General features: G+C 38.5%; 1 protein-coding gene across 1 annotated transcript; it reads right to left on the bottom strand.

Moving 5' to 3' along the window:
* Nucleotides 1–4,568: 4,568 nt before the first annotated feature.
* LOC144092828 (transmembrane protein 238-like) lies at nucleotides 4,569–12,098 on the bottom strand. The gene is made up of 2 exons (XM_077625943.1): nucleotides 11,462–12,098; nucleotides 4,569–5,325 (listed from the first exon to the last, which is right to left on the bottom strand). Exons 1-2 carry the CDS (start codon nucleotides 11,984–11,986, stop codon nucleotides 5,311–5,313), a joined length of 540 nt encoding a protein of 179 aa, XP_077482069.1. The 5' UTR covers nucleotides 11,987–12,098; the 3' UTR covers nucleotides 4,569–5,310.
* Nucleotides 12,099–13,335: the final 1,237 nt, after the last annotated feature.

Below are 13,335 nucleotides of genomic sequence, written 5' to 3'. Positions count from 1 at the left end.
TGCTTGCTTTGCTTTCAAGTCCATGTAGATTCTGCTGGCTTTTTCGCAGATTATCGACTCGGTCACAGTATTTCCAGTAAAAAAAATGCACCTTGTATGCCCAGTTCTCGTAGATATCTTTACGCAAGGGAGAAGCGGCGAGAAAGACAGTGCGCTATTATCATAAGCAGCCTCTCACGGACTTGTATGCTCGTCTCTCAAATTTTGTCTCGTATCTCAAGGCAAATATTTGCTCTGAATTTTCCTCGTATCTCAAATTTCTCGTATATTGGGGCACTCGTATGTCAAGGTATTACTGTACATGTTGACCAACTTGTGTTCCTTTAAAAGAATCTAAAGCCAAACCACACTTAAAACTGGGGTGCTCAAACTCATTTTCCTCAAATATCTACTTTTCAAGCAGCCAACCCGCGCGATCTACTTTTTTTCCCCCCAGGGCTACCGACAAAGCTCAGCAGTAATGTATGCTGATGACCCAACATTGTGTGGGCATGTAGTAATCATGCTTGGACGCGCGAGGGTGCTGTTTCCCAGCTCAAGTCCCAAATCAAATCTTGCTACATATTGTACATACGTATGTTCAATAAGTGGAGTCAATCTTGCTTTCAATTGATGGATTCAGGAGCCCTGACTAAACGTTTAAATTCCCAAACAAAAACAAGTGTTACCACAGTTTTGTTGCACTCAAAGGCAAGTTGCAGAGGTCTAACTTCAGTTATTTTTGTCTTTCGGCCCTGTGGTGGTTGATATACAAAGATCGTAGTAATTGTGTTAAAAGGTAGAATCAGGATTAATCAGAATTGAATAGAAATGTGACCTGTGAATCATGATACGAATTGTATTGCCAGACAGGAGGCAATACACACCCCTTGTGATGAGTTCGTCTGGCTCACAGGTCTACATTACTTTTAGCACATGCAAATATGACAAGTTATAATACATTCATATAGAGCAGAAGCAGAGGTCTCAACCTTGCTCCAGCGGTCCAAATTATTGTTGATATGTTTTTTTCAGGACCAATACTACTATATTATGATATTAGTAGATGGAGGAGGCGATAACCGATATTTGGAGCCGACATTCATTTGCAAACCCTGAATAAAACTTTATAAAATCACACAAATTTATATATATATATATATATATATATATATATATATATATATATATATATAATTTTGACTTCATAATTTCTTTAGTATGTGTGTGTGTGTATATATATATATATATATGTATATATATATATATATATATATATATATATATATATATATATATACATACATATATATTTATTTATTTGCTCTGTGAATTCTATTTAAACTATTTTGTTTAGTTTTATAAATCCATTGTCACCTCACAATACAACTCCATTGGGGCAAGAGACGTCCATTCCATTTTAACTGGGAGATCAAATAGATTGGATGACTCTTACCATCAATATCTGTTTTCAATGTCTATGTCCCTCTTTTACGAACTTGCACAACACATACTTTGTGGTCTGGGCTGGCAGTGAATTTAATGTTAAGCTAATGATAACTTTTGAATAACATGTCAGCTGTATTAAACATTGTCCCAAAGAGTAAGTAACCCATATTGCCATCAAATGGGGCATACCTGGACATTTTATTATATGTAATAACATACAAAACACAAGTTCCCACATCAATCCTACAGTTATAGTATTTTAAGTGTTGTTCCATAACTGTGGCTGGGGTAAAATATGGCAGTGCTGCCCCCCACTGTTTTTATATGGTCGTGCAATAACAAAGCATGTGATAGTGATTTTACTGGAATTTCCTTGTGGCTTTTATTAGTTTGAACCATTCCTTAATTTTAAGACTCAATAACACAGAGGGAAATTAGATGATAGATTACAATATTTAGGCATTTCTATCTGAAGATGGAAGAAAGAGAACTGACCTAGATTTCTGCATAAACTGGTCATTAAAAACAGCCAGTGCTGGAGCCTATCCCAGCTGACTTCGGGCACCAGGCGAGTGACACCTTGAATTGGTGGCCAGCCAATCGCAAGGCACAAAAGGAGACAGACAACCATTCATTCTCACACCTAGGGGCAATTTAGAGTGTTCAACCAGCCTACTTTGTATATTTTGGGGATGGAGGAAACCAGAGTATCCAGAGAAAACGCAAGCCCGGGCTAGAGCATGCAAACTCTACACAAGACAGTCCAGACCTGGGATCAAACCCTTGATCTCAAAACTGTGAGGCCGACACGCTAACCACTCATCCACTAGGCCGCCCAGTACATACTATAGGTATATAGTATAGGATATATATTTACAGATACACACACACAGTTCAATCTACTATGTATATTTCTTCGGTTTAGGAGAAAACCGGAGTACCCAGACAAAACCAAGCAGATAAGGTGAGAACATCCACACTCCACATAGAAAGTTCTGGAGCCCGGTTTGGAACCCTTGGTCTTAAAAGTGTGAGGCGACATCTAACCAGTAATAATCAGCATTTCATTCATTTTCTGAAGTGCTTTATCCTCACAAGGGTCGCAGGTGGGGGACACCCTGAATTAGTGGACAGTCAATTGCAGGGCAGAAGGAGACAAACAACCATTCACGCTCACACTCATATCTAGGGGCAATTCAGAATGTCCAACCAACTCACGGTGCATGTTTTTGGAATGTGGGAGGAAATTGGAGTACCCGGACTAAACCCACACAGGCCCGGGGAGTAGATCCAAACTCCATACAGGTGGACAGACCTGGATTCGAACCCAGGACCCCAGAACTGAGGCCGACGCACTAACCACTCATTCGCTGGGCTGCCCATAATCAAACATCAGATGATAATTTAGATATCGTAAAGGCAAGGTGCTTTCCAATGTTGTTATTCTCATAACTCGTATTCATTGAAACTATTGGAACTGAAAAACGCATTGCTTTGATGGAGAATTCTTCAGTAATTGTTCTGACCCTTTATTTCGCTGTTTTACAGTATGATCCATTTTGTAATTAACAAAGAAAAAATTACAAAATATGTCACACAATTTTAAAAGGAAACAAAGGCAGAGTACTAACATGCCATCTCAAATTCAATCAATGTCTCCATTGTCACTGTGGTGTCAAGTCAAACAGTGTCATGTTCAGTGGACCCAGAAAGGTGTGTTGTGTGTGTGGACTGTGAGCTGTAATGACAACATGAGGTGTGAGGAGGAAATTTAAACCCATAGAGACCGCCTGCCTGCCAGCGAGTTTGACACCCATGTCCATTGATTCATCCTTGTGATGTTGAGTTCTATGAATTAATAATGTACACCTGACATCTGATTCCAAATGCATATGAGGGATCATGAACTATAGTACTAGTTTATGTAAGGCAAATAGTAGTAATTAAAACAATTGTGAGGGGTATATAGCTATTTTTGTTGTTTGCTATGGAGTTAAAACGCTTATGTTGAGTGGTTCTGTAACTGTAATCAAAAAGATTAAATCAGTTTAAATATAAACCATACTGTCAACAGGGTGTGTGCACTTTAGAATGGAAACCAGCTGCCCCACATATTTCATGTAAAAATTGCACTTGACTGTGGTGCTCCATAAACTAATAATTAAAAAAGCAGCCTTTAAGCTTGGACTTTGCATTTTATGTCTTTATGATCCCTGATAGCATTTGTTTCCATCCAAACATCAATTCAGGCTAGCACTCCCTGCCCGAGTAATAAATAGACCCTGTTTAACTGGTTTACAATGAATGGGTTAAGCGACCACTGCTCAGATTTCACAATATTAAAACAATTCCAGCATGAAATCAACAGAAGGATACTACACTGCATTAACAGTGAAATTACAGATTGAACAAGATTAAAGAGATTCGGGAAAAATATTGGTACAGCAATGCTCTCCTTTAAAAAAAAGTCAAATCATCATGACACGGCACTTTGAACGGTATGTTTCCCCCAGCCAGCTATGAGATTATCAAGCGAAATACAGCTAATAGGAGAAACGACAAGTAGTTGCCAAGGTAAGGGGTATAATCAATGGATTCAAGTGAAATATGCTTGGTACAAAAAAAAAAGGCGCAGGGCACGAGGAGATAGAGAACCATTCACGCTCACACTTATGACTCGGGGCAATTTAGAGTGTTCAACAAGCTTACCAGTTGACCTTTAATACTAGTGGATAATAGTGTCAAGTGAAAATTTTAAAAAGTATGTGCCTCATTCTGAGTACTACTCACAAGCAATGTTCCCTCCAATTTTTCCACATGTCTGGGCATACAGACAACCTCCCTGAGCACACTGAGGACCAGTGTGAGCAACAGCATAAGTGCTCGCTATGGACACACACTAGTGTCACATCTGCCATAAGCAGGTGCATGTCTACTACCCATAAATGATCTAGTCATAATAAAATGTAATGATTCATGTCTATGAATAAAACATCTTAATAATGTCACTGAAATATGCACAAATCTGATTTAAATTTTACCTTATTTTTCACATCTGTCCTCACTTCTCATCCTCATTCAAATGACTTCTCTGCTGAATGTGTCAGTTGAGATGGTCAAGCTTCCATTTTTATGCAATATTTTCTATCGCATGTTTTGGAGAGGAGACCTTTTTCACCCAATTTTACCACTTGTTATTTTATTGGCACATACTTGGACTGCAATTCCATCTTAAAAGAACCGCATTTCTTTTTCACTTTGGCTTGTTGAGTGGCTCTGCCACAGCTCGGTCGTTTCGCCATGATAAAGGGTTGACAACAGCTCCAATGAACCGTTAGCAATATGCTAACCTCCAAAAGACATGCACCTACGCATAATGCATAACTAACGCAGCCAATCAATGTCGTTAACATTTAGTCATGCCGTGGAAGTAAACAAATGTGACGTGAATATGGAATGATTTTTTTTGCCAGATATATTGGCACATTTATACATTTTAAAATTTACCACAAAATAAGATAAACATGTAGTATTACCAAAATTCATTGGTATCACGTATTAAGGAAACTAGATGAGAAAACCGTTCCTTCAACAATGCATTTGTCATTGAAAAGCCAATTTGCAGCAAGCTTGAATATTTTCAAACAACTACAATGGAATACATATACTAGCTTTATTCCTTGAAAAATATTTTTTTTCCATAAATTGTTACAAAAAATATGAATTTCCCATTTACATAAGAAAGATGTTCTTCTGCGTGCAGTCCCTGAAGGCTTGTCCCTGATTAAAAATGCTTAAAAAAATAAATAAGTCATTTTAGTTTTCTTAGTTCAAGGTTTTCAGTCTTTAAGAGGCTTTTGAAAAGTAGCACCCATTCATCCTTCAAGGATATCCGACCTGTGAAGGGGAAAAAAAGAGGTTTTGTTAATGGCATTACACGGTAGTCGTTGTGCTGGATTTATTATATATATTTCATAGCTTATATTAATAAATTACTACAGACAAATAAGACAATTATAAAAACAAAAGATAAAAAGAACACATACTACCAATTGTGAAGCTTAATTTGAATGATTAGATCAAGAAGGGGTCCTGGTTAATTTTGCGCCCTCTAAAAATATTAAAAATAATCTGAATTCAGTGCTCAGACTGTAGCACATGTTTTAGAGGTATTTCACCATTTTTCCTCTTTGTATTAAATTGTGTTCTGGGTTATTGAACTACAGTGGTACCTCGAGATACGGGCTTAATGCGTTCCGGGACTGAGCTCGTATGTCAATTTTCTCGTAACTCAAACGAACGTTTCCCATAGAAATGAACTAAAAACAAATTAATTCATTCCAACCCTCTGAAAAAAAACACCAAAAAAAGGATATTGGATTGGAAAAACATTTTTATTTGTTCTAATTCACCATTTATTAACAAAGTAACAAATAACTGGTGTTTTAATAGAACTAAAATGTGTTTAACAGTACTAAAATTAGACGGATTTCGTGGAGGGGAGAGAGGGGGGAGGGAGAGAGACTTATTGCATGGCAACGCGCTCGTAACATAACATAAACAAATTTAAATGAACTTGGATTACGATGCAGAAACACTGAAAAATAAGTTTAATCTAACTTTACACTAAACTTAATTCTAATTTTGTTACCTTTCTTCTCCCGGGTTGACTCTATTTGCCCCGCCTCCACCCTGACTGGGGTTGTTTTCGTCCCTTCAAAATATTCCGAAAATGATGCACACAAATGTCCTCACAATAGGATAACGCACGACCACTTACCAACGAGTGGTATAAACTCTCGTAACTCCCGTATTAGCGATAGCTCCGCCATTCGCATGGACTACGGGGGAAAAAAACACTGAAAAAATGCAACGCTCTGCCCAGTGCTCGTAGAGACATTACACGAGGGAGTTGCGACCAGAGAAAGTTAGTTGCGGGGAGAGAGACAGTGCCCATGATGTTCTTATGAGCAGCCTCTCGTGTCCGCTGTCTGCTCGTATATCAAAATTTGTCTCGTATCTCAAGATAAATATTTGCTCAAAATTTTACTCGTATCTCAAATTGCTCGTATGTCGGGGCACTCATATGTCGAGGTACCACTGTATAAACTTCAATTCAATTTAGACAGGATATATTGACACTTTACTGACGCTAGGATGGAGACAATGGCCCCTCTGCAAACTGCCTCATAGAGCAGTTGTTCTATGCCACTAACGTGACGTGGAAATGAGGGATAATAGTCTAGACAACTAGTAATATATTTTTAAAAAAACTTTTTTTTGGTTAGTTGCACCTCCACATAGATTGCGCCATGGGTGGTCGTACGTGCCAGGGGTCGACAATAAATAATAGGAAGAACATTTTGCAATATATTTCCATAAATATATTTTCAGTTGATCTTTCGCACTATAAATATATTTATTTTTATGCAGAAAATGATCCTATAGTCCTATAGTCATTTCTACATATTTAATAATAAACAAAACATGCAAACGTCAATCTTTCGAAGCTCAACATGAATATAACTAAACTATACTTAACTGCACTGTAGCCTTAAAATATCTAATTCAGTCAATATTTTGTATACCACTACAGGAAACCTTCGAACCACTGGTGGTACGTAAACCACACTTTGAGAAAAACTACTAGACGGAGCGCCTGCACAACATCAATGACACTTGTAACAATTACTGCGCTAAATGAAAAATCAATAATCAAAACAAGTTATAAATTAATATAATATTAGTTTAGTTGTTGATGACTCAATGCATTTCTTATATACCTTTCATAATCTAATTACAAGGGGAAGCGGTAACATGACAAGTTACAATTATGTTTTTAGTTCAAATCAGGTTAGGTTTCATCACCTGAATCTCATTCTGGGCTATATTTCTGCTGTAGGACAATGTTAAAAAACAAATAAAAAAACTTGATAATCTCTTGTCATGTATTTATTTGGTTAAGGCCTCCTGCAGGTTAAATCTTGTGGACATAGCGATATTATGGCCCAAAGCAAGCTAATCAAACTTGCTTACTCTGTGTGACGGACAACTAGGGCAGCACTTTTGGCACTAATTGATGTACAGTTTATGCACCCAGAGGCTTATGCCTTAATCCTATAAAGTCACAGATACTGACAATGAACTTTGTAGTGAAGTAGGAGACCTTGTGTTGAGCAATGAAAATGTGCAAAGTCCCAAAATTAGCATCCAAATGCTGATAACAATGGTATAATAATAATGGTTAAATTGGTATTGTGGTAGAACATGTTTGTGGTTTTCATTGATTGTTTGATTGAATCCTTCATTCATTTTCCGCACCACTTATCCTAACAAGGGTCGTGGGGTGTGCTGGAGCCTATACCAGCTAACTACGGGCACCAGGCCAGCCAATTGCAGGGCACGAGGACTCAGACAACCATTTGCGCTCACAGTAATATCTAGGGGCAATTTAGAATGTTCAATCAACCCACCTTGAATGTTTTTTCAGTTGTGGCAGGAAACCGTAATACCTGGAGAAAACCCACATAAGCCCGGGGAAAACATGCAAACTCCACGGTGAGGACCGACCTGGGATCAAACCCTTGACCCCAGAACTGTGAGGCCGGTGCGCTAAGGACTCGGCTGCCGTTTGGGATTTTATAGATATTTCTCATTGGAAATTATATGAATGAATGAATTAATATTTCCACATCGATGATTTTTTTTTCCAGGCTGGTCATAAATCATGCTCACAGATGGAACATTGGACCAAACTTAAATGAGAATGCATAGTCATTCAAACTTCAGATGAATAACAAATAAATGTTTCTTTAGGGGGGTCCGGCAGCTCGAGTGGTTAGTACGTCGGCCTCACAGCTCTGGGGTCCTGGGTTCAAATCCAGGTCCAACTGTGTGGAGTTTGCATGTTCTCCCCGGGCCTGTGTGGGTTTTCTCCCACATTCCTAATACATGCATGGTAGGATGATTGGACACCCTAAATTGCCCCTAGGTATGAGTGTGAGCCTAAATGGTTGTTTGTCTCCTTGTGCCCTGCAATTGGCTGGCCACCAATTCAGGGTGTCCCCCGCCTCTAGTCTGAAGTCAGCTGGGATAGGCTCCAGCACCCCCGTCACCCTAGTGAGGATAAAGCGTTTCAGAAAATAAATGAATGAATGTTTCTTAAGACAAATTTTGCACAAAAAGTCTTCACAGTGAACACTTGAGTGAAGCAGCAATGTGCAGATGTTTCATAAAGAACAGACGACCTTATGTTTTAGAACAAAACAAAGACAATGATGGGAAGAAACACACTGACATTCATGGTGCAGTGTTTGTTATTCTCACTGCACCATTTCCCACAGTACATATCTCAAGATCATAGGAACTTGGCTAAGGCTCATTTAAATTTACTAACTGGAACGAGTGTGTGGTGGTAATGTGCATAAGGCTCATAAGTACTTATGAGGAAGAGACCTTATGTATCTTCTTTCCTGTCTCCCCACCATTCAGTCTCATCCTGTGGATCAATAAAAAACACTGAGCTCCATTAAAACGTAATTGTGCCTTTTGGGCCAAAACCGTTCTGGATTTCCACCTGATTACAAGTTGGCTGAAATAAAACAGAACAGGGATGACAGGCACAATCTTTGTGGTACACTCGTAACTATACTTTGGTAAAGACTTACCAGCATCTTTTCATGTGTGCGAATACAAGAAAATTGTATTTCAAAATAATTCATGACATGGCCATCATGCTTTAGAAAAAGCACAAAAGCTATTATGTTATTTGGGCCATGTATAATAACGTGCCGCTAAAAAGCTGTGGAGTTAGGGGCAATTCATGCCCCTCCCAAAATACATATTTAATTTTACATAAATTTTATATAATTTCTTGCTGCAGCCAGCGCATAATGATGATGTTTGCTTCTTGGTGTGTTCGAGGTCTTTACTAGTTGATTTGTTATCAAGAGAAGATCCTTTCTAGTCTAATCTTTAAGTCTAAGCATTGACGATTAGAAGTCTTTTAAAAAAAATACATTAAGTTACATTATTAATAAAAAACTGTATATATACAAACTATGGTGAAGCCTTTAAAGTTGAGTGCTAATGTAATGAATGGGAAAATATCAAAATCCCCTATATATCCATTGATTTTTTTTTAAAAATTCACATTTATTACATTTGCACTCAGCTTTAGAAATATTTTAAAAACCCTATATATATAGTTTTTTTTCAAACATTTCCCATTTATTACATTAGCACTCAGCTTTAGAAATATTAAAAAACCCTGTATATATAGTTTTGTTCAAATATTTTCCCATTTATTACATTAGCACTCAGCTTTAGAAATATTAAAAAAAACCTGTATATATAGTTATTTCAAATATTTTCCCATTTATTACATTAGCACTCAACTTTAGAAGCTCCACCATAGTTTGTCTATATATTGATTTTTTTAAAAATCTGAATCAAATCTAGACACGTGCTCAAACATTCAACATGAAGAATGAGTCTGTCATGCATTTATGGTCAGTCCTGAGGTTGTGTGATGCATTAAATCTCCTATTTCTGAGACAGCTTTTCTCTTATAAACCAGTGATTTCCCCTATGGAGTATTTGGACTCTGTGCTCCTGTAAGGAGTGGCCATTTTTTTTAAAAGATGCAAACAAATTGCTGATCCTAGCCCTGAAGAAGTCACCCAACGATGGTGTGCTATTTACTTGTGCAGCAGCTGCTTGGGCTTTTTATTGTAGAACTAACTGCCCTTCTCGCTCTACTGCACCGCCAAAACAACATTGCTGAGCTCAAAGCAATGTTTTTTAAGCCATTTCTTAACAGATGAGGAAGTTTGAGGTATTACCCAACAGCAGCATTATCAAATCCCTCCCCATAAAGATGGCCTCATTCAAAGAAAGAGTGGCTCTAAATAACTGTTTTCCTCAAAATGAGAGAACATCTAACAGGACCCTATTGTTAACTACCCCAAAGGGACACCACCACCCCGAGCTATTTTTCCCATTAAAACTATTTATTTTTGAAGGTGAAACACTAAGTTACCTTTTCTTCAAACTTGTGCTTGTGTTCACTATCACTTAATGAATAATACTTGACCTGATGGACTTCAATTAAACAGGTTTTACATTTTGGGAGTCAGGTCATAGTAACAGTGAAAGGTACGAATGCAGTACGTTAGAAGATACTAGTTTGTGGGGCCGTAGAATGGTCCAATCAAGATTTAATTATTGTAAAACACTAATGACAGCCCATTTTATAGCTAAGAGTAAAATGATGACTGTTTTTCAGAGACCATGGATTACATTGCAAGTGTCATTTAATCATTGACAATAAAAAGGGAACCATTTCATGATTATGAGTATTCAGAAGGATTAAATGGTTGGCAATGAAAAAGTGACTGCACTGAGCAGTGGCAGAAATCTGGAAACCAAGCCAATATATTTAATTTTTGAGTTTAGTTTGCTGTCTTCAACAGGTCCACACTTTTAGAAAGTACTAATGCTATTGTGTAGCTAACCGGATCAAGTTTCACCAATGACTTTAAACAAAAGGATGTTTGGTGATGCAAAAGAAGAGGTGTTTATGTTACACCTGGGCTACCATTTGCGTTTGTTGTTTGAAAGGCAATTCATGCTTCAATTAATTTTGGTTTCGGACAGGCAGGTGTATGAAAAACGATACTGATATTTATAAAAATAAAATACAATAAAATTAAAAGCAACAAATGAGTCGATCAAAACAAAACGGATCGATCTCATATTTTAAATATGCCGTTTTGTTAAATGAAATAGTTTACCTTCAAATTTCTGAAACGACATTTTCAAAAGGATCTAAATCCGATGTTTTAATTCTTTAGGTGAGTTAGGGAAGAGAGTTTCAAAGGGAGCAGTGGCTGACAGCAGCTTTTGCGTGAGTATGCTCACTATGTTTACTGCTCTCCCTGTATTTCATAAATGGCACTACAGTAAAGTATTCTGGTGGTGGTGGGATAACATAATAAACATGACAAGGTGATGTGTCAAACTTTATACAGACCTTTTCCATGCAGACTGCCTTCTCTGATTTGCTCTCCACCACGTGAAGATTCAGATCAGAGCTCTTCAGTTCCCCCAACTCCACGTTTTTGCCAACTTGGTTGCCCTCAGTCCATCCTTCAAAGCCCTTGTTACTGTGCCCTGTTGTCAAATCCCAACTTATCCGGGTGGGCACATCACGTGGCGCGGTTCCGTTCATCTCTTTGCCTAAATTCTTCTTCTTCAGAGACTTCAAGGCGCTTCTGGAGAACCTCTCAGACAGCTTCCTCGCCCAATTTGGAAAATTGATGTCCAGGGAACTTCTGTGATCATATAGCCGGATGTTTCCAGTATACCACAAGACCCACCACACCAAACTCAGGAAAATGACAAGGGAGCCCGTGTAGATAAGAAAATCTCCATAGAAGTGGCCGTCCACGTTGAGGTTGCCAAAAATCCCCACAAGAAGTACAACCAGACCAGCAACATCAAAAATGATGGCGAGGGAGAACACAAGCGCGCAGTTGCCCACGCAGCTGGCAGACATGGCGGCGGAGGGCCAGACGCTAGCCGGGCCAGGATAACAGCATTCGAGTGTTTCACTTGTTGAGGAGACACATGTGGCCGACTTTTCACCTGCTTCGTCTTCGTCTCACCTGTGAGCAAGCTCCGCCCTTTTTACGTCACGGTAAGCAGAGGGCTCGTTGACTCATTAACAAGTGAGAAGTGTTGCGTTCAGGGGCGTTGGGTGAGAGACGCAAAAAAGTGCTTTGTGCGGTACAGTTCTTAAACCGTGGAGGAATGCAGCAGGTAATTTGACAACTCTGTCGCTTTTTAAAATTGTCTCAACAAAGTTCACGATAAGGCACTGATTTGATTTACAACGTCAGAGCTGTGTGCATACAATTAATGTTCTTTTTTTCATGTTAAAAATTCTCCATTTTATACAATAACTTCTTTACAGCACCAGTAGCACGTCGGCCTTACAGCTCTAGGGTTCAAATCCAAGTCACGTCCACCTGTGTGGAGTTTGCATGTTCTGCGTGGGTTTTCGCCGGGTTCTCCGGTTTCCTCCCTCATTCGAAAAACATGCATGGTAGGCTGATTGGACATTCTAAATTGCACCTAGGCATGAGTGTGAGCGTGAATGGTTGTTCGTCTCCTCGTCCCCAGCGATTGGCTGGTCACCAATTCAGTATGTCCCCCACCTCGTGTCCAAAATCAGCTGGGATAGGCTCCAGCACCCCCTGCAACCCTACTGAGGATAAAGCGGTTCAGAAAATGAATGAATGAAAATTGGGCATTTGTGTTTTGGTTATATGTTGCTGTCTTCATTAATAAATGAAGTTCTCTTAAATTGATGTTATTCAGACCCTGATAGGTCAGAAAAGAGACAGAAAGTGAATCATGTTCATGGCGATATTTCAAGTCCATGAATTTCTCTAAGTGCCCTTCTGCTTATGCAAGTTCTTTGTTATTCAGTACCTTGATCCCCACCCCAATGTTACTTTCAACACATTCACACAGTAGAGTATCTGGTGTCCAGAAACTGGGATTTCTCAACCAAGACTGAAAACAATCCTTGCAAATGACCTGATTTTCAAAAAAAAAAAAGTAAACTAGTGATACTGCATTGTATTAGCATCTACAAATAATTTTACCTCTTTTAATGCCAGGGTGGGTTTCATTGTACTCTGGTAATATAAAAAATGACTATATAGTGACAACTATATATAGTGTTAATTAGGATCTAACAAAGTTTTGCAGAGGGATCATCATTAACAATTGACCAAAAATGTCTCCGTTTTCTACTAAAGTGACAGGATTTTTCTTTTGTCTTTTGCACCATCAACCTTCCAATTGGGCTCAGACTTGATCTGTAGTTCCTTCTCAACT

Source organism: Stigmatopora argus, chromosome 18 (assembly GCF_051989625.1).
Source record: "Stigmatopora argus isolate UIUO_Sarg chromosome 18, RoL_Sarg_1.0, whole genome shotgun sequence".
Lineage (NCBI taxonomy): Eukaryota > Metazoa > Chordata > Actinopteri > Syngnathiformes > Syngnathidae > Stigmatopora > Stigmatopora argus.
This window is presented reverse-complemented; position numbering and strand designations above follow the sequence as displayed.